The sequence below is a fragment of the Blennius ocellaris genome (assembly GCF_963422515.1).
Source record: "Blennius ocellaris genome assembly, chromosome: 19".
NCBI classification, from domain to species: domain Eukaryota; kingdom Metazoa; phylum Chordata; class Actinopteri; order Blenniiformes; family Blenniidae; genus Blennius; species Blennius ocellaris.
The window spans coordinates 14,421,265-14,447,496 of NC_137668.1; the positions used below are offsets into that span (position 1 = coordinate 14,421,265).

The 26,232-nt window shown below is 45.8% G+C and overlaps 3 protein-coding genes across 3 annotated transcripts; all 3 read left to right on the plus strand.

Moving 5' to 3' along the window:
* Positions 1 to 393: 393 nt before the first annotated feature.
* Positions 394 to 1,681, plus strand: c1qtnf9 (C1q and TNF related 9; the record flags this gene model as incomplete). Its single annotated transcript, XM_080515442.1, has 3 exons — positions 394 to 580; positions 686 to 748; positions 912 to 1,681. 3 exons carry the CDS (start codon positions 394 to 396, stop codon positions 1,679 to 1,681), a joined length of 1,020 nt encoding a protein of 339 aa, XP_080371568.1.
* A 1,905-nt stretch (positions 1,682 to 3,586) lies between these two features.
* Positions 3,587 to 17,841, plus strand: spata13 (spermatogenesis associated 13; the record flags this gene model as incomplete). The annotated part of the gene is made up of 17 exons (XM_080515273.1): positions 3,587 to 3,648; positions 4,499 to 4,610; positions 9,327 to 10,840; positions 11,831 to 11,884; positions 12,111 to 12,152; positions 12,526 to 12,627; positions 12,768 to 13,065; positions 13,509 to 13,653; positions 13,894 to 14,021; positions 14,399 to 14,578; positions 15,222 to 15,401; positions 15,653 to 15,832; positions 15,941 to 16,173; positions 16,336 to 16,465; positions 16,592 to 16,967; positions 17,091 to 17,165; positions 17,270 to 17,841. 17 exons carry the CDS (start codon positions 3,587 to 3,589, stop codon positions 17,449 to 17,451), a joined length of 3,993 nt encoding a protein of 1,330 aa, XP_080371399.1. The 3' UTR covers positions 17,452 to 17,841.
* A 599-nt stretch (positions 17,842 to 18,440) lies between these two features.
* tmprss7 (transmembrane serine protease 7) lies at positions 18,441 to 26,047 on the plus strand (the record flags this gene model as incomplete). Its single annotated transcript, XM_080515423.1, has 18 exons — positions 18,441 to 18,512; positions 19,188 to 19,395; positions 19,712 to 19,842; positions 19,929 to 19,996; positions 20,100 to 20,293; positions 20,380 to 20,415; positions 20,512 to 20,740; positions 20,852 to 20,976; positions 21,179 to 21,291; positions 21,399 to 21,505; positions 21,639 to 21,775; positions 21,965 to 22,072; positions 22,303 to 22,410; positions 22,491 to 22,607; positions 23,342 to 23,534; positions 24,499 to 24,767; positions 25,637 to 25,773; positions 25,886 to 26,047. 18 exons carry the CDS (start codon positions 18,441 to 18,443, stop codon positions 26,045 to 26,047), a joined length of 2,514 nt encoding a protein of 837 aa, XP_080371549.1.
* Positions 26,048 to 26,232: the final 185 nt, after the last annotated feature.

Sequence of the window (26,232 nt, forward strand, 5' to 3'; positions counted from 1 at the left end):
GTGTTCTCAGTGTGAGCTTATTATTAGCCTCAGAGCGACCAGAGAGACATCAGAAGGTGTACAGGTGATGTTTAACTGAGGGAAAGACTTAATAAGTAAACCAAAAAAAAACACCTCAGACCAATGGAATGGCTTTGGGGAGGTCTGAGGTCGCTCTTTTCCAAGTTTCTCATGTAGCCTATGTTTTCTTGGGTCAAAGTCCTATTCCTCTTTTTTTTAAAGTGTTGTTGCATATGAGTTTTCAAACATGCAGTAATTATGATAACTATGCCAAAGCGAGAACTTGTTGGATTCTGAAGTTTTTTGGGTGTTTTTTTATTAATTTTTTTATTTGAAGGTTATTAGTTTCTTTTCTTTTCTTTTTTTTTTTTTTTGTTTGTTTGGGCAATTATAATGCTGCAGATTACTTCCCGGGTCTCTCTGCCACTTCTTCTGTTGGTGGTCAGATGTGATGCAGAATCAGAAGCACTAAGTAAAGGCTGTGTTTGTGGATACCCTGGAATACCAGGGGACCCTGGACATAACGGTTCACCTGGCAGAGACGGACGAGATGGACTGAGAGGAGACAAAGGAGATCCGGGTAAGTGTATTAAAGAAAGCTTTCCGCTTGGAAAAGACTCTTTTATCACAGTTTAACATATTTTAGTTATTTGACTTCATCATTTTGTCTGAATTTCCAAACCAGGTGACGTTGGCTCTGCTGGAACACCAGGCAATAATGGCCAGAAAGGACAGAAAGGGGAGTTTGGTATGTATTATCAGAAAATTGAAAGCACTTCTGTTAGTCCATGCATTTATTTATCAATATTTTAATACAATTGTTGATGTGTTCGATATCATTCTTGAATATGTGTAAACTTTGTATTTGTACAAAGAGGCACAACATTTTATTGTGAGCCTGTCTTTTCCAGGTGCAATTGGCCCAGCAGGGCTCAAAGGGAAAAGAGGTGATAATGGAGAGCGGGGGCCTCCTGGGAAAATGGGGCCCCAAGGCGTACAAGGTCCCGTTGGCCTGAAAGGAAGTCAGGGGGATCTTGGGCTATCCGGGCCCCAAGGACCTAAAGGAGATGTTGGGCCCATCGGACCACAGGGTGAAAAAGGGGAAGTTGGCCTCAGAGGCGACAGAGGCATCCAGGGCCCACTGGGACCCCCCGGCAGACCAGGCCCCAAGGGGGAAATCGGTGTTCCGGGTCACAAAGGAAATATTGGCTATCGCGGGGAACGAGGGACTCGGGGTGAGAAGGGAGATCAGGGTGACAAGGGGGATGCGGCGGTCATTTATAAAAGTGCTTTTTCTGTGGGACTCACCACACAAACCAAACTCCCAGCAGCGAACGCGCCGATCCGATTTGACAAGATCATTTACAACGAGCAGAGTCACTTCGATCCGCAGACGGGGAGGTTCACCTGTGCCGCGGCAGGCGCGTACTTCTTCACCTACCACATCACGGTCTTTTCAAGAAACGTCAAAGTGGCTCTGGTGAAGAACGGCGTGAAAATCATCCACACCATGGACAACTACCAGAGCAGCGAGGACCAGGCAGCAGGTGGCGCTGTGCTGCACCTGGATGTGGGAGATAAGGTGTGGCTGCAGGTGGCTGGAGGGGAGCTGTTCAACGGGCTCTTTGCTGATGAAGATGATGACACCACGTTCTCTGGCTTCCTCATTTTTGGAACTTGATCGAGACATTGCTTTATAATTGTTGGAAGTACAAGCAACCGATTTATACAACTGTAATCAAAAAGTTGATTATCATTTTACTGAGCTTTATATAAATGTATAATATATGTTGTAATGATAAATAAAAAAAAAAAAGTAGCTTCATACAGTCATTAATGTACTACACATTTTAAAATTAAATACACTCCAGCTCCTTTCTGGGCTAATTCAGAAGAAAACACACTTTACTATGCTTGCATGTCAAGTGTATTTAAAATACGATTTAAGTTTTTGTATGCAAAGCAAACAAAAGGCTCCTAAGGGAGTTTTCCATGATATGACTAAAGTACACACATTTTACCCTTCAGCAAAAGTATCTGTGAAAGAAGAGAATGGTGCAGAAAACATATACAGATAATCTGTTTGATGTGATCACCACCACATTTCTCTTTAATAAGGTCTGATGCGGTTTATTTCTTTCATATTGTTTGACGTCCAGTGTGGTTGCCTTTTTTATGTGACTTCATTTGACTGAAGAACCTTGATGTTTCACAATAGACAAGACATACAGGAGGTTGTTATTTCGCTGGTATTTTCCTTATTATGGACCTAAAAGCACAAAAACAAAAAAGCTAATATTGAACATAACGTATAATGCAAATTTATTTTGCACCTTGGGTACACTTTGCAGTTTTCACATGAATCCACAGTATGACTTGAAATGTATTAGTAAGTTATTAGAATTACTTCCAATGCCTCGCATTCTGAGCAAATAATCAGGAGAGAAGCTTAATAGGGCCCCCCTGGATTCTGATTAGCCACCTGGCGTGGTCCACTTATTGTCGTGAGTTGTAGCGAGGTGTCATTAACTGTAAAATTATCTATCATTGTATTTCTGGACATTTCTGTATTTTATGTTTTGTTTTCCCACTGTAAAAATGAAATAATCAGGACACTTTGACGATTCGAAATGTTATACTGGTGCTGTTATTGTTTTCTACCAGTGAAGCATTTGTATTTGATAGCAGATGTTGGAAGAGAACATTGTAAGGGGACCATTGAAAGTAATTTAAACACATACTAATGCCGAAGTAGCATATGAAGAATATATACTAAGTCATTTACAGAGAATGAACATGCAATTATATAATATAAATACAACAATGGAAAATTAAAAAGTACATCTAAATAAAACACACACACGCACGCGCGTGCGTTTCCTTGTTTGGATTTTTTGCGTTCATTCAGCGTGCCAGTGGTATTTGAGGTTGGGTTCAAGCTTCAGTCACATTGATTGTCTCGTCATGATCCACTGACTTGACAGGAAGCAGACGGTGCAGCACCAACTGGAAGGCCCAGTCTTTTCTTGTCTTCTCAGACACGCAGGAAGGAGTAAGGTGCAGCATTGTTTGCTATTTTTCCTCCTCCAGTGAGGAGCGCTCGCTTTAGGGGCGCGGCTTCGCGGTTGCGAGTTTATCCGAAGGACTGTGATTGGCTGCTGGCGGAGTGGTGACGACGCGGTCAGCCAATCAACCACGCCGGTCTCCTCCAGAAGCCCCGCCCCTTCCCCCCCAAACACTGCAACAAGTGCATTAATGATGCTCGGCGGCTCAGCCCTTCAACGAGAGACCCTCAAAACTGCAATTTACACACAAGTTCTGAAAGTTTGTGAAGTCACGCCGGGAGATACCGCATGAGTCAGTGTTCGCTTGGACGTCGTGTGTCTACCGACGGGTTTTGCCGGTTCGCGAAAGTGAAATTAGAAACCGCGGAGCTTGCGCAACTCCCTAAGTTTACGGTGCAGCTAGCTGGAGTCGCTAGTCGCTAGCCGAGTGTGAGGAGAAGTCAGGGGGGGCCATTTGTCTCGGGATGTTGCGGGGTAACTAGTCAACACTTGGCAGTCGCACTCTTCCGCTTGTGCGCGACATGTTTCTGCGAGAGGACGACGACGGCGGCGAGGCGGCGAGCCGCAGCGGGTCACGCAAACGGTTCCACCAACGCCATGGATAACTATAACAACAAACATCTGCCGATGTGAGGGTTGGGGAGGAGAAAAAAAACAACAACATCCGCGACGATGGACGAGGTGAGCTGGAGTGTCAGTTGGTTCGTGCACGGATTCAATCCACATCTAAATTATTCACACTGGCCGTGGGGTCGACTTCCAGCAGCAGTGATTCAACCCCCCCCCCCCCCCCCCCCTTGTGTCGCTGGTTCGACGGTACCGAGGGGGGTTATTGTCGAGCATTACAGCCCCCTGGTTGTTATAGTGATGTGGGAGATGCCAGGCTCTGCAGGCAGCTGGTGGAGGAGGAGGAGGAGGGGGCGAAGGAGGAGGAACTACTACAAAGACTTGGATGGCCGAAGAAAGTTAATTAATGCAGAAATAAATAAGGAGGTTGGCCCAGGAGTACTTTACAAGCTTAGAAACTAGTCAATGTGAGCACGATCCTCTCTGTTTTCAGCTGTAGCTTCAGCCTTTGCTTGTACTCTGAGTTGCTCTTCTCTTTGTAGTTTACCCTCACTTTGATTAACTCATTTTCTTGACGTCCCACATCGACTTTTCTGTTGGAAGTAAAAGCCGGCATCAAAGTTTTATAGTTTCCTTATAGTCGTCCCCAGGTCAGAGTCCAATAGTCTCCCAAAACAGTGATTTTTACAGCAGGGCTAAGCAGTATAATTGTAGACCACATTGATTTCCCTTTCAGGCACAATAGTAATTAAAGTATCAGGAGACACAAAGTCTAAAATCCAACACTTGTGTTTTGTTAGTTTTTGCATTTCTTGCTGAGATTTCCTGGGTTTTGAATGTGTGCTTGTTGTGGCACTTGCTGTCAGGTTGCACCACTCGCGGTTGACAGGGAGGCTTAGTGGCGCTTTTGTCCCCGTGCACTGTGTGGTATTCGATTTCTGCTCGTCTTGCCTCTATGACGGTCTTCAAGCAGATCAGGTGAGTATGTGGCAGTCTGTGGAGAGTGGCGACACTCCCTGGTTTGGCCTCCATCTGTGCTTCCCATGCTCCACTATACAGAGAGGGGCGTGGTGTTTCCCCATTCTCCTTCCTCCCGTCAGATCAAAAATTAGGTCACAGACCTATATTAATACATTCATCCAAGGTTAACCTTGTGCCGTCACCGTTTCTTGATTGAATGAGGTGTGTTTTTCAATATTATATTATATTTTGTTCACACCTCTGGGCTGTTGTTGTTGTGTGAGTTTAACATGACCACAAAGAAATGAGTGACTGAATAATGATTGGCTTTCATTCCTCTTTTCTTTATTCAACTGAAAATTGTACAAAATGCCAAGTTGCCTCCTGCAGTTATGCCCTGGTGGGCTGTTTACAGGCTTTGGGTGTCAGTCAGTTGGCTCTGGAAAGCCGAGCGATCTCCCTGATTAGGCTATCATGTGTGGATGAAACCAGTCCCGCACACAGACTGGTAAAGCCCCACTAATCAGATTATTACTGGAATGGAAGAGGAATCGGCTATACGCACTCCCGCGTCTACACGACACAACGGGCTCCTCACGCGGTAGATTTCCATGCAGCTTGACACCTCTGATCTCAGGCAGACTCTCAGGTCAGCCAACAAGGGTCAACACGAAAACATTTCGGTCTGTACTCCTACATCAATGCCATTATTTTGTGAAGTCTCGCTTGACATTGCGAGGCAATTGTGCAACCACAAGTATGAACTTGTGTACTTTGGAGACGAGAGTGCAGTGAACGTTTCTCTTTCGCTCAACATATGTTCAGCTTAGGTATCGCACAATCCCAGCGAGCCACGCTGATTTGACTAATCAGTCAAGCTGTTCTTTGAACCGCTGCAGTGCTCCAGTTACAGGACTTCAAATACCTCGAGATGAATGAAAAACAAATGAAAAACAAAAACTGGTAAAGTGACAGCTCTAAGAATATTGAATTTCTTGCTCCAGGGTGGTTGCGTCTGTCTTAAGTCAGACAAGGAAAATTCTAAATGTTAAAGTTCCCATGATTAAAAAAAATTAATAAATCAGTCTGGTGCTCTTTTAGTTTATTCTTGAATTCATTTTGACCTAATGACTGTGATCCTTGCCTCTGGCAGGGCATATATCTGCAGGCTGAAATCATCACTGCTGCTGCAGCCAAAGTGCAGAAAGTTCCTGACTTGTTCATGCCTGACGTCATGAGATTATACGATTTTAATTCACTGGACAATATAAGCGGACCTGCACGGCATTGTGATCACTTGGTTTCACGTTATTATTCCTTACTGATCTTCTTGAAATCATATATTTCCCATCAGTTTGTTTTGAGGCCGTTTCCCCAGTGTGAATGCATTATGTAGATATGCACTCATGAATTGATGTTTCTGGGGTTATATCAGATGTGATCATTATTATTAACCTCATTATTACAGATCAAGACTTATGGAGGTAAACAGAGCAAGACAAGAACAAGAATAAAAAAAAAATTGTTTTATTACGACATAAAGATTGCTCTAAACACTCAGACAAGGACATTTGAAAATGTAAAGTTCCAGTGATTTAAAAAAAAAAAAAAAAAATCCGTCTGGTGCTCTTTCAGTTTAATCTTGAATTAATTTTGACCTAAAGACTGTCATCCTTGCCTCTGGCAGGGCATACCTCTGCAGAGGTGAACCAATGGCAGGATGTCTCTTATCGCAGTGTATTTTTCACCATTCATAACCTCACGACTGGACTCATTTAGATGCTTTCCTCCCCGGATCCATCCGCACACGCCTGAGTGAACAAGGCCACAGCCGAGATGCTTGGTGAGATGATGCCCTGCTAATCAATCACGTGTGCATTTTAGCTCGCTGCATTTCTTTGTTTTGGTAGTAGTGTACATGTTTATGGCTCAGGATGCATGTTCATTCTTGTCTTTGGGAGTCTCATCTCAAGCTGGCTCCAGCTGGCTGGTGTGTGTGTGTGTGTTTGAGTGTGTGGGGAGGTGGGGGGGTTGTTCCTCCCTGAGCTCTTAATTAACTCTGGCCTGGGCCCCAGCGCGCCGCTCCCATCCCCAGATTAGCGAGAGGAAGCGGGAGAGCAGCAGTGGTGCCGGTACGCAGGTGGAACAGAGATGATATGGGAAAGTTCAGCGATGTGCATTCACAGACGGTAGAGATTGTTATTGAGACATACGTAAGTACTCTTTGCCTGGATGTTACACTGGACCTGGATATATTCACTCAGTCTTTAATCTGCTTGGACTGAATTTTAAATATGAAGATTAGATGACTTTTATGTAGTGGGACTAATTAAAACCTTTTGTGTTTAATAGAGTAAAGCTCTATTAAAGTTATTTTTGTCTGACCATTGATTATTTGCTGACTTCCTCCATTCATTTTATTTCATGTTCCAATTGATTTAAGAAAGATTCTGGACTGAAAGTCATGCCATAAAGTTACATTATTGCTCATCAGTCACGCTAAATCTTAAAAGTATTTACTAAAAGTAGAATGTCCTCAAGACTAAATGATTGTAACAATCAAACTCTTGATCATTTTGCTGTGAAGTTCAGTTACTTCAGTACTGACTAATGACACATTTCTGTCTGACTGTTGCCTTTTTGTGTTTCACAAGTTGCAATTTTAGTATTTATTCGTGAAACTGTTGATGGGAAGAAATAGTTTTATATTGAGGTTGACGTACTGTCGAATCCCTAAATATAAAAGGGTCTTGCTTGTCGACGGTTTAGTCTTAAATCTAGTGTTGTCACTCGGGGAGGGGAAACAGTAGCCACCTGTGTCGGCTTGGCTCTCACTGGAGGTGCTGCCAAGTATTAGTCAATGCCAACTGTCCGGTGACAGTTGGTACCTAACTGCAGGGTGACGGCATGAAGGTGCTGAAGGAGCAGACAGGTGGCGGAGCGGCTCACAGGACAAACGTCAGGATTCCAAAAGGAAGCCCGAGCCCAAAACGAGCTGCAGATCCCTTTTAATATCTTACGACTTTTTCAGATTTATGGATCTAGGTTTTTTTTGCTGTAGAAAGCGATTCCTCCCTGGCCGTGGAGGAGAAAGTACAAGGAGACAATTCAGCGTGGCTTTGAAAGCGGCACATTGTTCACGAGGGGGTGTTTACTGTCTGTCAGCAGCGGTGCTTGGCAGCGGTGGCTCTGTGTTTACATAAGTCTTCGGCCTGATGGAGCAAGCTGCTTGAAGTGACAGCAGATTCCACAAAGAGGTCGACTGAGAAAGCGCGCCTGTTGGGAACATGGGAGCGTTCCAGGATCCCCTGCGTCTCCGTGCATGTGTGCACAGTGAAAACTGGAGACGACGCTCCAGACAGAAAGCTGCCGATTTAATCGCATTTTACATCATAAAGAATTCGCTGAAATATTGTTTGCGCAACCTCGTGCAGTAGAAATGATAATCTGATTCAAAGATTTTTTTTTTCTATTGCACTCTGAGTTCTAAGCCGGTTTAAATTATTATTGAATGTACTGCTTAGTAACAAAATTACTGAATGCTGCCTGTAAATGACAGTGATTAAGAGAGGGTGAAAGTTGTGATTACACTTATTTACCCTTTAATTGAAAAAAATTTCCCCCACACCATCAAGTTATCATTATGACCATGTCTCTTCCTCATTGTCGTATCCATATTATTATATACAACATTTGGTTTAATTTAAAACCTGTGTAGCAGTTTTGTTTGATACACAGTAATCTATAAAAAAATGCAAAAATCTTTTTAATCTTGAAGGAAAATTTTTTTTTCACTTTGTTTAATGCATAAATAAGTATACTTTTAATAAAAACTGTAATGTTGTCCACCACGGCGCGTGCGCGTGCGCGTGTGCGTGTGCGTGTGCGTGTGCGTGTGCGTGTGCGTGTGCGTGTGCGTGTGCGTGTGTGTGTGCGTGTGTGTGTGTCAAGTTCTCACATGTCTTTTTTTTTTTTTTTTCCCTGGAAAATATGCACCGAACTCTACATGTTGATACAAAGGGGTAACGGTTTTGAAAACAAATCGTGAATTCCTTCACAGGAAAGTGTGTATATGACGATATGTTAGTCAGTTACTGAGTCATTTTATGCTAATGTGTTTTAACTGACAAAATGTCACTGATTTGAAGACCACACTACCCCCCCTCGCCGTCACCTGCCTAATCTGGAGGAAAACTAGGCAATTTATTGCATCAATCACAAAGGATTAGCAAGTTTCATTGCTTAGTCACCCTCACAAAAACCCACTTCAAAGCCCAGCTGCATTAGCCACTGGTCTGACACACACACACACACACACACACACACACACACACACACACACACACACACACACACACACACACACACACACATACACAAAGCTGAGCGGAGCAGCACCACCGTCACCCCAGTCAGGGCCTCCGCTCTCCCTGGACATTGAAATACAGCACCAAGATAAATACTCGCGGGATTCTCAATGAAACGGCTCCTCTGAACTCGTTTGACACTGAGGGGTTCTCGTTCTTTGTGTCAACCTGCGTCTCCCCCTCTTCCTTCAATTCTCACTTTCCAGACCCTGCGTTGGAAAAACTCAATTGTTGGTAGTTGCTTTCTAGTCCCAATGGAATCATTGTTGGATTTTGAAAGTATATCAAAATAATTTTTTGCCTAAACCTTTTGTTTTATCGTTCATTCTTTAGAGGTCAGTAAATGAAGCTCTTGTTTGTTTTTCAGGAGGAGCCGAAGCACGGGGTCTTGTCTACAAGTGAAGACCCCCTCCCTTGTCTTCACAACTCAAAAGCCGACCCACTGATGCGGAGCAGACCCCTCAGTGATATGTATCCTTTCCAGGGCCACGCTGACAGGGGCTCTGTGCCGTATCTGCTGTCCGGATGTGGAGCGCAGGTACAGCCGATAAGCGCCGGCCCCGATGAGAGCAGACTGAACGGCATCAACTCCTCTGCCTGGACCAAACCCGTTATAAGTCAGCCGGAAACGAAGCCTTACTCCTCAAAAATAATGAGGCTTTTTTCTAATTCGAGGAAGGGCCCGATCACCGCCACCGACGGTCCTGTTTTGACTAACGATGGCGGCGGCGGCGGCCCGCAGTCCTGGCCGGGACTTCCGGGGTTGGGCGTTGTGGACTCTTTCAAAAAGCTTCGGTCGTCTGTACTTCAGGGCATTCAGAGTCGCGAGGCAGCGAATCACGACGGAGACCACGTCTCTCAATCCAATCAGGAAATGGCTAATGGCACATTTGTGAACAATACTGACCCCGATGGAGGCAATTATTTAAATAACGAAGAAGGATATAGTGTTTCTAATGATAAGTTTACCAGTGACATGTTGGCGATGATGAGCCAGTACGGCTCGGATCCTGAAGACTTGGACGAGGAAAATGAAGGAGAAGGTCTCACGCGCAGCTCTCGATTCTCCCGGAGTATCAGGAGAGCGTACGGAGCTGGGCGCATCAGTTTATATGACACTAGAAATGTGAAACAAACGCGATGCAACCCAAATGACGATCCGCAGAATTCGGATCGTGCATCAAAAGTGAATGTCCAAACGGAGCAGATGAATGAAAATGTGACGGTGCTGACCAGACTGAGCAAGAGTTCGGAGAACCTTCATATGTTTAGGTCACCTTTTAGACGCAAAGCACCACCTCCGGCCCCGGCCTCCTCACCGTCAGACCCCCAGAGGCCCAGCACATCAAATGGGACATCAACCATCCAGAGAACCGCCAGCGCCTCCTCGGTGGACTTCTTGGGCAACGCCGGCACGCACAGGAAGAGCTCGGATAAGAACAAGAGGCCGATGCTGAAACTTGTCAATAGCATGACCGACCTGACTGTCAGACGCAAGCGAAGTCCCTCCCCGAGCTCCACCGCCCCGTCTCCCATGTCGCCCCTCAGCCGTCTCCATGACGACTACTCCCGCCGCCTGCCTTGCCTGCAGACCAACGAACGACAACGGCGACCGTCGTCATCCGCCGCGGCCCAGGTCGTGCTTGTTGAACACACCCCTCCGGTTCACCACCAGGTCTTCATCAGCTCCTTTAACGCCGAGTCCCCAGAGGCGGCGGAGCAGGTTTCACCTGGTATCTCTGCTGATTGTGAGCCGCCGGCTGGAGCCAGACCAAGTGATTACAAACAGATGGTAGAATGTGCTTCATCCCCCCTCGGCCGAAGAGGGTCTTCGCAGCAGCCGGAGGAGACTGACGGCGGCTCCGTGCCAAACAAGGTGAGGTGACGCGCCGTTGTATTATTAAAGACGCACGCGAAGAGAAATCAAATGCGTTGTGGTATATCACCCCATGTCGTCAGCTGCAGTTTTGTGCAACGAGGCAACAAGCTCACAGACACTTCAGTGGTTGCAACTTTGTTTTGATGAGTAATCGGCTGCAATCGGGTGCAGCTGCATGCCGAAGCCAAAAGTGTTGGCATCACAGTGCGGTAGCATGTTACTGCATAACCTGTAATTTCCAAGGCTGGTGATCTGTTGTCATTGTTACCGTCTCCATTCCTGCTTCGAACCACAAGTGGTTGTTAATAAAAGTCTTCACTGCTCACTGATGTATAATATGCTGTTCTGCTAAAGAACTAAAGAAAACTACAAAAAGACTACTAGGGCTTGAAAACAGCAGGTCAGCAGTTTAATGACCTGATTGATACACATGGGTAAAAAAAGAAAAATCTAAATTCTGAGAGGAACAAAGCATTGCCAGAGGTCAGACTGACTCTCTTATCGTAGAGAACAACATGTTCGTTGTGGGATGCACGCACCTGAATGACTTTGACCTTTGCCTTAGGAAATGAAATATGACACCTTTTTAGTTTGAGGTGATCTTTGAATCTGGCATGATTCAGGTCTTTCGAGATAACCGCTTCTGTGACTTGTCGGTTTGACGCACGTACGCCGAAAAAAAACTGAGCACCACGTAGTCCCAAGTCCAGAGTTCAGATTTGTAAATAGAACTGCCAGCCCAATATTGATTGTCCCTCATATTCCTGTCAGCTGTGTTTTATTTCCATCTTCTCCTGTCGCAGCGTCACATGCTCAGGACAGCTGTTCTCTGCTTCCAGGCACTGAAGGAGCATAGAGAGTTAATGATTAGGCTTTGTTTATGATTAGTCGCCCTTGCGCAAAATGGCTCCATGGCCTCCTTGCAGTGGGAGGGTGGGAGGCTACGGCTGAGTGCAGCCCTCACTGCCCCCCCCCCTTCCCTCCGGATGCAGGAGATCAAAGTCCAGCAGGAACGCCGGGCCGAGCACGGCTTACAGCACCTCCAAGTAGACGCCGCCATAAAAACATAGTATTAGTGGCAATGCGTTCTGTTCCCAGGGTGGAATTTTTCCGTCAAAGATAAATGGGAAAAGTGGATTTATTCACTTCCGAAAGCAAGTGGCTTTTACTGCCCTCGGAGAAAGAGAGGGACTTGGCCTCGGGACCACGGGCCAGTCGTCGTTGCTTTGTGTTCGGATCACTATGGTGCTAGGCCACTGTGTGCCTTTTCAGTGCATTTGCCGAGGTCCGGACCCGGATCGGGAAAAGCACGAGGTGAGGCTTGGTTTCTCTGACTGACTATGATAATTACTGTCCCAAAAAGTTCAGACATTTCCCATCAACCAATGATTGGACTTTTTTTTTAAATTTCCGCTGACTTTCTCACAGAATGGCGAACATTTAGCAGTTAATTTTTGGAACATTTGTGTTTGCAGACCTTGTTTTGAATTTGATGGGCGTAAAGTTTGATTATGTTGATTTTGTGCAGAATGTGTCAGCTGGATTTTCTCACGCGGTTTTTGAGCGTTTGATCAGAATCATAAGTTAAATTCTAGAGATCTGCAGAGTCCACTGGTTCAGTCGAGACAGCTGCTCCCACGTTTATCTTTTATGACTTGTGCCGTTTTGCTCCGTTTCTCATTAACAGATGTTCCTGCCTGCAGACGTTGTGTCCTGCATCTCCGCTTGAGCAGAGGAGAGTCGGCATCACTGCTGTTGCTCAGTTTGAACTTCTTCCTTTGATTCCCAGGTAACATCCAGCCAACAAGAACCACAGACAGATCAGGACTTGCCAGCCACCGGCGGCACGCCGCCCGTCTCCCCGACAAGCCTCTCCGAGTCTCCAGCGTCACCGAGTGCAACCGCTTCCGCGGAACCCTCGTCTGTCAGGCCCAGACGAAGGAGCGGGCGGCCCAAACCCCGACCCATCTCCGACTACGGACAGCTGATCTCCAGGAAGCATTCCATCCCAGAGGAAGTGCCAGAGCTTCATGCCGAGGACAGGACAGGAACTGCCCCGCTGCATAAAGACTGCAGTGGTGACGGTGTTTACCGAGACGGAGACAGCCCCGAAGGCTGCAGCGTTAATGGAGACGCTCAGAGCTGGAGGCAGAGGCCCATTTCAGTGATTGGAGCCGTGGATCTGTTCTCTCCTGAAGCTGAGCTGAAGGAGGATCGCCTTCCCTCCGTAAGCTTTTACTCACAAACTTTCTTCTGTGTTTTTAAAATGTTTCCTTCAGGAACGAGTGAGCTAATGTGATTTTTTTTTTTCCCACTTGTTTTTCCAGCCATAAGTCATTGAAATGATAGTGGAGGCCATTAGCTTTCACAGTCGAACTCTGCGAACTTCCATGTTTTATCACGTGAACTTGAACCTAACCATAACCTTCGCAGTGAGCAGAGTTGTTTTTAGGAAATGACGTTTGTCTCCACCCTTTTTTTTCCCTGAAGGAAAAACTTCATTCTGATCCTATTTTACAATACTTCAAAACTCAAAACTGCAGAAACTTTCAGGGAAAATGGGGAGCAGTACAAAGTTGCACTCAGACATCTCTGTTACTGTGGCTGCAATGAGTCTGGGTGAAAGTAAGCTCTAAATCCCAGGATTTTTCCTTCTCGTCCTGTCTGCAGCCTCTGTCGCGACCGCCGATTCCCTCCCACCAGGTGCCCCCCTACAGAGCCGTGTCTGCAAGGTTTCGCCCCTCCACTTTTTCCCAAAGCACCCCCATCGGTCTAGACCGCGTAGGGCGGCGCAAGCTCCACAGAGTGCTCAGCGGTGAGAACTGAGATTGTTTGTGTGTCACAGGAGATCTCAAATTGTCCTCTGGGAAAACCGGAGTTAGAGGAATGTCAATAAATTTGTTGAGAGAAAATGTTGAGATCCTGCCAGGTGTTGATGTCCTTCCATTCCCCCCCCCCCCACCCCCCCCCGTTTTCTGGATTGTTTATCACTTTTCACCCTCCAATCCATTTTGTAATCGGTATGTGTGTGTGTGTGTGTGTGTGTGTGATGCAGATGGAGTTTCTGAGTGCTCGGCAACACTTGATGACAGCGTGAGCGAGGAGGAGGAGGAGGGGGGCAGCTTCGAGGAGCTCACCGACACCTACCTCCAGCCAGGGGTGGAGCTCTCCCTGCTGAACGAGGTGAGGCGGAGGACGGCAACGCCGTCACGTTGTGACACTCGCAAACGTCTCCGAACATCTGCATCAACCTCATCATGCAACACACAAACACACACGCTACAGTTCAGCTGAACAGACAACCACTGCAGTGTCCACAAGTCTAGACATAATCTTACATGTTTGGCATAGGCTTAGCCCCCATGTAATTGTATCTTTATCTTGTGTGTGTGTGTGTGTGTGTGTGTGTGTGTGTGTGTGTGTGTGTGTGTGTGTGTGTGTGTGTGTGTGTGTGTGTGTGTGTGTGTGTGTGTGTGTGTGTGTGTGTGTGTGTGTGTGTGTGTGTGTGTGTGTGTGTGTGTGTGTGTGTGTGTGTGTGTGTGTGTGTGTGTGCTCTGCAGTGGATAAGCTGCGGCCACACAGTGTGCGCCGAAGCCCTCTGGGACCATGTGACCATGGAGGAGCAGGAGCTGGCCTTCAAGGCCGGGGATGTAATCCGGGTGCTGGAGGCCTCGCATAAGGACTGGTGGTGGGGCAAAGGGGCTGACAGGGAGGCCTGGTTCCCCTCCAGCTTTGTGAGGGTAAGTGGACTTCCTGACCCGCGTGTCCGACACATGTTTGCTCTCCAAGCAGCACAGAAAAGACTCTTCAGCTGGCTTCGCTCCAGACAAAACCCCAGCAGCCCTCGGCTCTGTGTGGCGGGGAGGACTCAAACTGCAGGCTCTCAGCTGGTTTCTGTGGCGATAAGAGCTGATTGGCGGTTGAATCTTAATTAGAAAGGCTCTCGTAACCATAGCGAGGCGATTTGATTGACAAGCAGGTCCCACGCTTTGTGTTTGCTCTGCTGAATCAAATCTGTTCAACAGAAACTAGTTTGGCTTACTGAAACAATGTGGGGTTGGTCCGACTCACCCAAACAAAAGAGTCCTTTGTCATAAAGGCACTTACTATTTTCCTGTTTAAATATTTTGTTTCGTGTTGAGATTTTAAAAGTTACTGTATGTCAATAAAATGCATCAGGAACCGCATTTCCCAGACATAACAGATACCAGGTTTTTTTTTTAATTGTCTGTTTATTACAGTGTGACATTCTGATCCGTTCTATGAATTCCTTGACATTTTAATGTATTCATATAAAGCACAACTTTAGCCTCTTTTCTTTTAATAATTGTCCGTGTAGCGTTCGCTCACGGGTTCTCCTCGCATGCGGTGGTTTTGTTCCAGGTCCGCGTGAACCAGGAGGACTCGAGTGCCGAGAGCGTGGAGAGCGTGGCCGACCAGGAGGATCCCTCTCCCAGAGACACGCACAGCACGCGGCACAGAGAACAGATGAGAACCAACGTGATCCAGGAAATAATGGACACCGAACGCGTCTATATCAAACACCTGAAAGACATCTGTGAGGTATTGTCTGCTTCTGATTTAACCTTTTAATTTGAAGATTGTTTTTAATTTCATAACGGAAGCCACATTTCGGATCAGCATCCGTTGCATTTCTAATCTGGTTTTGGACCAATTTGCATCATAAAGTCCTGTTGTTTTAAAATATTTCACTCCTTTGTGCAGCACCACCTGTTGGCCAGTGTTTAAAATGGTATCCATTTGTACTGCAGGTGTAAAAGTTGTATAAAAAAAAAAATGTCTGCATGTTTCAGGGCTACATCCGCCAGTGCCGGAAACACCCCGACATGTTCACTGACGTGCAGCTGAAGACCATTTTCAGCAACATCGAAGACATCTACAGATTTCAACGACAGTTTCTTAAAGACCTGGAGAAGAAGTACAACAAAGACCAACCACACCTCAGTGAAATAGGCTCCTGTTTTCTCCTGCAGGTAATCAATCACCTCCCAAGATTCCACTTCATCGCATTATTTTCAGTCTGACTAATTCTGTAGCTCTGAACGAGGACTAAATCATTGTTTTTCTTTGTTTTCCCAAAGGGAGAGGGTTTCTCCATCTACTCTGAATACTGTAATACTCATCCTGTAGCCTGCGCAGAGCTGCAGCGCCTCATGAAGATGGGGAAATATAAACATTTCTTTGAGGCCTGCCGGCTTCTCCAGCAGATGATTGACATTTCCATCGCTGGTTTCTTACTCACGCCTGTCCAGAAGATCTGTAAATACCCCCTGCAGCTGGGGGAGCTGCTGAAGTACACCCCCAAAGACCACAGGTACTTCAAGACAGATACCACCTTGATCCCTACCACATGTACTTCTTCTGCTAGTTGTTAATTTTATTCCTTCTCACGTCTGCAATCGCACCTTTCAGAGTTCAGTGTGTTCCTGTAAATCGAGAATGCTCTTCAGTGGATTTTGTATTTAATTTATTGCAGTGATCACAGCGGCGTGAGTCAAGCACATGAGGCCATGAAGAATGTGGCCAGCTTGATAAATGAGAGGAAGAGACGACTTGAGAGCATCGACACCATCGCTCACTGGCAGGTGTCCATCCTGCACTGGGAGGTGAGCGAGACGTCCAGTCGGCTTATTAGATTAGATCGTGGCTTTAGGCTTATGTCATCCACATGTAAAGGGCTGCTGAAGTGGTCAAATGCACGACATGAAGTCTTTGTAAACACTCTATCGTAGGGGCCCGATGTCCTGGAGCGCAGCTCAGAGCTGATCCACTCGGGGGAGCTGACTCGCGTCGTCCGCCAAGGGAAAATGCAGCAGCGCAGCTTCTTCCTGTTCGACCACCAGCTGATCTACTGCAAGAAAGACGTCCTGCGAAGAGACTTGCTCCACTGCCGCGGGAGGCTGGATATGGACCTGACCGAGGTGGTGGACGTGCCCGACGGGCGGGACGCGGACCTGGGCATCACCCTGAGGAACGCCCTGCGTCTGCGCCACGCCGCCACGCTGGAGTTCATGTGCGTGTTGTGCTGCAGGAAGGCCCAGGACAAGCAGCAGTGGCTCCAAGCCTTCGCCAAAGAGAGGCACAGGGTGAAAGAGGACCAGGAGATGGGTGAGTCCCACGAAATTCCTTTCTCTCCGAATACGAACGGCTACTGTGGATAGATGTCAAATAAAGGGACGTTGCTCTGAAAAGGTTTTTGACCTGAAGGTGCATTCTTGTGTCTCTTGGCAGGAATCGATATCAGTGAAGAGCAAAGAAAACAGGCCATTGCTAATGCCAGAAGGGCCAAACAGGGGAAGATCAAAAGTAAGTAAACATTTGTCTTCATGCTGTTGTCCTGCCATTTGTTTTTGTTTTTTCAATTGTACTAATTTCCACATTATTTTTTTTCTTTTCTTTCCACATTGTAGCCGTCGGTTACGCCGGCTCCGTTCCGCCACACCACCAAAACCTTCACCCGCTCCACCAGCGTCACATCACCATCCCAACCAGCGTGCCTCAGCAGCAGGTCTTTTCGCTGGCCGAGCCTCCAAAGCGAAAGCCTTACCACCTGCTGTACAGCATCACCCGGAACGCCTTCTTCAGGAAATGAGCCTTTGCTTCCTTTTCCTTCCTTTTTTTTTTTTTTTTTTTCATTCTCTGCATGTTCAGAGCTTATCCAAACCGTCCCGACGTCTCAAAGAACACTTTAGGTTTTTGTTTTTGTTTGTGTGTGTTTTCATGTCTGTGAATGTGCCTCGTGTATCATTCATTATATCAACTCACAATGTGTTGTTTTTGTTTGTTTTTTTTTTGTCGTCGTTGAGCATGCCGAAATTCAGTGCCTACAAGACAAAACTGGCACAACAAAAGTGTTAAAATACTGACTGTCTGTTTCGTTGGTGTTTTTTTTAAATGCTGCTTACTCAAAGGATGCCCATCTTTTGTCTGTTTTAATTCTGGCTCAAATATTTTTAAGTTTTAATTGTGACACCAATTGAGTGTATTCTTTTTGTTGTTTTTTGTTGAAAAACATGGTTTTAGTGTGTGTCACAAAGGCTGGAACCTTTTTTTTTTTTTTTTTTGCTGCGAGGGTCAGCTCTGAGCACAAAACAGCCAGAGGATAAAATAACTTGCATATTCATCAACACTGTTAACACTGTAAATAAAACTCTTGTACAAACGACAATGCTGTTGCTTACCAGAATTTTGTGTTTGCTTATGCAGCTATCCTTTTGGGGTTTTGTTTTGGTTTTTTTCTTTCCCCCCACCATAAAGATAGGCTTCAGTTACGAGCTCCTGTGTGTTTAAAGAAGGCAGCAATGGGTGGATATGACAATGGGTGGATATGAATGAAACCTTAGCCACTGAGGTGGAGGAGGTGCATAACCATCAGAGAGCCCCTCGTTTCTCCTCCACTCGTCTGTGCTGAAGGATCTGGTTTCAGACGTCTGTCGGCTGTGGGATCCAAAACCGTGTGGCGAGCGGCTCCGCTGCTGCTCGTTAGGAGACCATTTTTTGTTCCGGCGACCGGAGAGAATGGACCCGGGAAAGGGAAAAACAGGAATTAGATGATAGCGGCTTGAAGGGGGAGCCTGTGTCATGAGCACACAGCTGGAGGAGGACAAGCCGACAAGTGGAGGTGATGATGCATCTCGACAAGATATTGCCAGCGTAAGTAAAATATGTTTTCAACCTGAGAATGTTTATCCAGATTAAACCCGGGAACCGTGACGATAAAGTTATACCTGTGGTTTGTTATTTCCCAGGTGAAACATTGAGCTTTTGTTTTGTTTTGTTTTTTTTCCCCTGTGGGAATCTATACTCTGCGAACTCATGAAGGATTGAATGCCAGCTGCACAGTATGGGATGACACTGCATGAATAATACATATACGTCGGGTAACTCAATGAGAGCTCAATGTTGCATCTTAATGGACTTGTTGCTTTTTAGATATTCCCCATCAAAATATGAAGCCACACTGATGCTGAGCCATGTAGTTAAGAAATTGCTTGAATTGCATTTAACGTGTTTATCATTCACTTGCATTACAATGTGGGTCATGCTGCAGTGATGACAGAGAGATTGTTGGGTTTATACTCACAATATTTCTCTGGTAATTTAACCTTGTGATCCTCATGTGCCCTTTTCTCCTAAGATTGAATCGTGAGGCTCCAATGTACTTTGACATTTACATTATCCTGAGACACTTGGTTGCTCTCGACACATTATGTCGGCACCATTAACACCAACCCAATTAGACGTGGGCCTCAAAGGGCAAGTCAAAGCGACTGCTTCCGTCTTGACGCTTTGCTTTACGCGTTGCATGGTCCACCTCCACGGTCGTAGGTTGTGGACGTGTCGGTGGAGGTGGCCACCGTGGACCACACTCTGCACGCCAAGCTGCGCAGGCTGTACAGGAAGACCAGGCGGAGGCCCAAAGGACTCAAGAGGCTGGTGGCCCATCTGCTGAACGTCCCACACTTGGCCGTCATCATCACGGCCGTGGTGTTTGTAGTGGTGGTGATCGTGTGGTCGCTCCTGTGGGTTTTTATATGTAAGTGAAAGCGTTATTACGTACTAATCTTACAAAAAAATATCGTACCTTCCTAGAGCAATCATGATTGCATGGGATGGGAATTTTGATTTATATAATCACCTGTGTAATTGTACTTGATTAGCAAGTTATAAAACATGCATAGAAAGGGTCACTTAGTACAAACACAAAATGTGAATTTGACCTCACCTTTTACTTTCTTATTTGTATTCATCAAATGTCAAAGACATCTCATTGTGTCTAACAAGTCAGTGATTGAATGTCTCGATGTCTGATAAATGGCACCGCGGTGAAATATGTGACTTGATGTCCTCAGTTCGCAGGGAGAGTAACACCGGAGTATATTTTGCTGGGATGCTCCGTGTTGCCAACGTGGAGTTCATCCCAGAGTACCGTCACGAAGAGTCCCACGAGTTCGTATCTATGGCAAACAAAATCCAACACGTGGTATGTGCTCGCGTATCCACGCCGTTTACACATGTGGGTTTGCGCTCCTTTACTCCAGTGTGCCGTTAATTGTCGGCGTCTCGTAGGTGAGCAGCGTGTACAAGGTGTCCTCGGTGGCTCGACTCTACAAGCAAGCAGTCATTTCAGACCTCAGGTATCTGAGTAAGCCTTGTTCCAGTGCCTCCTTTCTCACATCATGTCCTCCCTTTAATGTTACTGTTAAGTTGTGACAAACATACATTTTTTTCCTCCTCAAGTAACAACAATAAGGGGGGTGTGTTGGTGCATTTCTGGATGATCTTCGTGGTCCCTCGCCTGAAGAGCCCAGTCATGTGCGAAGAGTGTATCGGGGCCATTTTAAGAGACTCAGTCCACACCAGTCTGAAGAACAGGTCCTCTGTCGGCTACCTGTTTGGTCTTCCAGTGGATATAGACTCCATCCTCATTAATGGTATGTTTGGGTGTTAGAATATATGTCCAATGTGTGTGTCATCACTGTGTGCATTTGGAGAAACCGACCTTCCCACCCTCTTGCAGGCGTCCAGCGGTCAGATTACACATCAAATGCAGCAGGTATGCCAAAAAAAACAACAACAACAACTTAAATGAGTTAAATGTACACTTTATGGCATATTTAACTCATATGTGAACTATTTCCTTTCCTTTCAGGATCTCAATGTGTCGATAAGATGCATGCCAACCTCCCTGGGGCAAGGGTGCCTTTAAACATCTACTCGTCATGGGGTGGCGTGAATTGCCACGTGAAGCTCACGGCGGTCCCCGGCTCCCTGATCCGCCTCACCATCACTTCATTAGTCATTGAGCCCAGTGACTGTGTGAACGATGGACTGACTGTGTACGACGCTCTGCTGCCCATGAGAGGGCGCATTCTGCACAGGTGAGCCGCAGCCAAACTCACCGTCTGAAGCTTCATGACTTTGCGCAAAGACTGAAGGTTTCAGCCGCTGTGACTATTTTGACATAAAGTCTTGACTTCTGTGTGCCGCAGGCTGTGTGAGCCAGTGTCCACCTCTTTCTCCATGGTCTCCACATCCAATGTCATGCTGCTGTTCTTCAGAATGACTAATGGCAACAAGAGCTTCAAGGGACACTTCGAGGCTGTCGCCGAGGAAAGTATGACACATAGTTCCACTTTGACCTCACCCAACAAGACGTCTCGGTGTATTTCGTCAGCTTCTCGAAAGACGTATCAGCCTTTCACCGAGTACTCTCGAGAGTTTTGATTATGAGGCACTTTATATGTGACATACAAAGTGCACTAGCTGAAAGGAGAGCCATCATTGAACCCTTCTCTGTTTATCTCTGCCTCTCTAAGTCTGTATGTCTCAAATTGAGACCCGGTTCGAGCCTGGCATCTCAGGGCAAATCTACAGCCCCTTCTACCCCAGCCTTCTGCCCCCACAGTGCTTCTGTAACTGGAGATTTGAGGTACAAGTCGAGATGGATTGTAGACACCAAACACACTAATATTTGTACATCATTTATGCTTTTTTTTTTTTTTTTTTCTGACGGTGTGTTCTGTTATTTTACAACAGACTCCAACCTCTGCTTTAGGAGTTGCACTGCATTTCCACAACTACGTACTGAAGCCAAAGGACATGAAGGGCTGCGTCCACGGCTGGTGGAAGGTCAATGAAAACATGTATGTGCATTTGATTTCTAAAACCAGGGATTGTCAAACCATGCCTGCATTATCCAAGAACAAAGTCTTTTTTTTTTTTCGCTTCTCATTTGAGCGTCATGTGTGGATTTTGATCGTTGCTCTCCGTCCCCAGTTTCTGTGGCAGCTATGTGGGACACCCCACAGTGTTTCGGATTGCCGAGCACAGTTCAGAGGTGGAGTTCCGTTGCAGCTCGCGTAACTCAGCTCAGCCTTTCCAAGCATCTTACAGCAGCTACGATATCAGCCAACGTAAGAGAGTGGTTTCGTTTTGGCGTGACTGTCATCCATTGTCACCGGATTTTAAACCAGTGAAATCTCAGTTTGTTGTCTTTCAGCCAATCACCTCAAAAACACTTTTAAAATATGTAGTTTGTTTTGTTTTTGAACTTTTACACAGAATGTCTTGCTGTCTCCCCTCCTGCTTCTTGTTCCCACCAGCATGTCCAGAGAGCCATTTCTTATGCAACACAGGACTGTGCGTGGAAAAGAGCCGACGCTGCGACGGCCTGGACGACTGCCACGACGAGAGCGACGAGGTCCTCTGCTGTGAGTTTGTTTGACAAGTTACATCACACCTTGTTGTTCAAGAGAATGGTATGCGAGTGACATTTTAATTACAGAGGCCCGACTCCCCCGCCTCTTTCAAATGGCAGAGTTGAGCGATTGTTTACACATAACACTGTAGTAAAACCCGCATGTCAGCGTGTACTTAATTGCTTCCTCGAGAGGGATCGGCCACGCGTTGGGGGGGGGGGAAATGACGCATGTCTTCACAGCGAGGCCCACGATGAACTGCGGCGGCAACACTCCCGTGCACCCTTTGTTTGTCTGCAACGGAGAACAGGACTGCGCCGACGGGGTGGATGAATTGAACTGCACCGGAGGTATGCGCTTCCGGCCTCCGACTGTGAAATGTGTCCGCTTTACGTGGCGACCTGTGACGGCAGCGGTGTGTTCCCATCAGAAACGACCTGCTCTGCGATCAGGTACCGGTGCAGCAGCGGCGTCTGCATCCGGAAGAAGAACGCGCGGTGTGACGGCGTCTACGACTGCCAGGACCGCAGCGACGAGTCGGACTGCGGTGAGCGGTCATAGCAGAGTGTTAAATCGTCATTAGAGGAGAATGTCTTGCGGGTTCAGAGGATCCAATATTCCTCCCAGAGGGTTTCGACTCTGTGAGAATGCCGTTTGTTCCACATTTTTAGCATTTCCACAGGTGCCTGATCCTCTTGCGTGAACTGACGCATCAAGTGTCATGACTGCGTGTTATTCGCACGGGTAAAGACGTGTCGTTTTTGCAACTTCACCAAAACAAATGCAGTGCACACACTCGGCGACTCTGCGTGCTGCCAGGAAGACTGCTACTTTTCGAACATCTCCTTCATCTGAGAAAATTGTCATCACGATCCGCTCGGCTCTAATTCTGCGGACCTGCAGCCTGGCGCCGACCACGGCTCTGTTTTTCAGGCCAGTTTGTGATTATGGGGTCTGAAGGTGATGGGAACAGGCCCGGCTTTGATCGCTCGCTGACACCGGCGGCTACACACACATCAAAGCTCAAACTTTTTTAATAAGCTGGCAGCGGAGCAGAAAGCCGTGGAGATGAATCACTGTGTCAGCATGTGGCTAGGGTCGGTGTAATATCACAAACTCGTATTGTATGATAAGGAACAGTGTGCATAAAACAGATTTTTTTTTTTTTAACTGGTTATGACATTATATTGGTAATCACATGACACACATAAGAGTGTTTGCTCTTTTAACATGAAGACAAAAAAAAGGTGACATTTAAATTAATTCCTCGGTTTTCTTCAGCTTGTGGTCGTCCCTCCGCCTTGAGGCTGGGTTCCCCTTCGGACCTCCATCGTATTGTAGGTGGAGTTAACTCTGCGGAGGGGGAGTGGCCTTGGCAAGTCAGCCTCCATTTTACTGGGAACATGTACTGTGGGGCATCAGTCCTCTCCTCTGATTGGCTCATCTCAGCTGCCCACTGCTTCAGCAAGGAGAGGTTTGGATTGGCTTTTGAATTCTTGAATGTGGACATTGTTAGAGAGTTTAGTAAAGCAAAATTCTTTATTGGCCCAAAGTAATGCTTACGAAGTATTCATAGTTTATTAGTGACAAAAAAATAAACAGATTCTAAATTTGCGTAAACACAGTCAACATGGTGGCATTATTATAAAGGAACCATGTGAGAGGTGATAAATAATTATATAGTTTTATAACTTATCAGGTCATGGATCATTTATTACATTAACTTCAAAGCCTGTGTATCACTTTACAGATTTTAGATAGCTTGAATACAATTTATTGGATTTATTGTCATTGTCCCAGAAACAATGATACTTTTTTTTTTTTTTTTTTTAACAAATCTTGGAAGTTCTGTAGAATTAATAAAAAGCAAAATATATGAGCAGAATTAAATAGTGCAATTCAAATTCAAAGACCTCACAACAGACTGCAACATGTGAGAAATTAACACGTCAGTTTCAGGGATCAAAAAGAGGTGGAAAGAGAAATCAACCTTGTCCTCAGTTACAAATAGGTTTCTTGAGTTACTTGAATACAAGTGAAAGTAAAAGTCCTTTTCTCAGGAATGGGTGGAAACTTATTTGACATGTAAAGACGTATCTATGCTCAAGGCACATTTCTCAGCTGACTAATTGGGTACAGAGAAATGACACAATGATGAACAAATCACTAGATAAAAGAGCAACTTTACAAGTTCAACTCTGTTAAAACAATTAACTTATTAGCTTAAAGAAAATAACTATCAACAAGTTTGAATATTAATTCAAAATGTGGTGTCTCATAGTTCTCATTCTTATGACGCACTTAAGTAAAATAGCATATTTTGAAAGAAAAAACAAAATCTGAATTCAAGTACAAGTACCCACAATACTCCACGTTTCCAGTGATGTGAACATTTATATAAGATGCGTGCTTTGTCCAAATGACTTATGCCTCTGCAGGCTCTCTGACCCGCGTTTTTGGAGAGCTCATCTTGGCATGCTGACGCAGGGCAGTGCCAAACACGTGGCAGAGATCCAGCGGATTGTGGCGCACGAGTATTACAACGCTCACACGTTTGATTACGACATCGCCCTGCTGCAGCTGAAGAAGCCCTGGCCTCCGTCGCTCGGCCCGCTGGTCCATCCCGTGTGCCTGCCGCCTTCCTCCCACGCCGTCACTGACAGCCACCGCTGCTGGGTCACTGGGTGGGGGTACCGGTCTGAAGAAGGTAAACTTCAGAAGTGTATTGAAAAATGTGAGAAATGACATTGCCATGAATTCTGGGGAATTTACTTTTTATTGCCTCTTTCCTGGCAAAAGCAATGCACTTCAAACTCTGCATCATTGCAATACTTAAAATCTGATGTAAATCAACATCAGCACAATACACTTCCCGCACACTCTTATTTTAGCGGGGGACTGTAGCGTAGGATACATTGTGCTGCTCCATCAGTTATGTATGCGTGCATCTTCCTGCTTTATCAATTTTTCCGGCCCTTTGAGCTTAGTCACATTCACACAAACAGACTATTTGAAAGTTCTGAGTTCAATAACATGTTGTTGGACTGTGGGAACAAGCTGGTGGACTAGAAGTTAAAAAACAAAACATTTTTTAATGCACAAGGAGACCCTAAAACACCAGAACGAAAACCCAGCATATTCTCACTGAAGCATCAGCAACCATTTTTGATCACACTTCTTGAAAAGGTTGGTATTTGGTTTTTTGCTTCACTGATGTAATGCGCTTCTAAAAGAAATAAACAGAAACGCCTCAACATCTTCAAAATTAGAACTTCACTGCAGATATTTTTTTATTTTTCCTGTTGGTTATATTTGCTGTAGATTTCTTGTGGAATTTGAGATTACACTGTAATAATAACAACAAAAAACACAAAACATTTAAATCCCTGATCATAAAAGCGATTTCATGTCTTCTCCACTTAATGTCCATTTTCTACATCTTTTCTCATCGTGCTGCAGTTCTGTTGCATGAAGAACAATTTCTCACAATGCTTTCCATCCCTGCAAATTTCTTTCAATGTCTTTACATAAAGGTCCTTCAGCAGCATGATGTATATGCACCATGTGTCTCTGCAGACAAGGTGTTGCCCTCGGTGCTACAGAAAGCCGAGGTGTCCATAATGAGCCAGTCTGAGTGTAAGAAGCGGTACGGCCCCGTCTCATCACGTATGCTGTGTGCTGGCGTCCCATCGGGAGAGCAGGATGCCTGTAGGGTGAGCTCCAGTCTGAATGCATGCACGTACAGTCACATGCATTATGTCGTCTGCAACGACCGATTCCTAACTCATCTTCGCCACTGGTTTCTGCATGCACTTCGTGTCTCAGGGGGATTCAGGGGGGCCTCTGTCCTGTCAGGCCCCAGGTGGGGGTCGCTGGTTCCTCATTGGGATCGTCAGCTGGGGGTCTGGTTGCGGCAGACCAAACCTGCCGGGAGTTTACACAAAGGTCAACAAGTTCACCTCTTGGATCTACAACCATATCAGCTGACATGATGAAATCCACCCACTTCCTGCAGATTATTCAGTTGCACTGAGCAAATAATAAAAAGAAAAGCACAATTAAAAACATTGTACTGTGTGTCTCTTTCATGCTTTGCTGATATAATATAAATATGTCATTGGGTAGCATAAATTCTACGTTGCATTTTTTTCCCATCAGAGTGTAGAATTGGT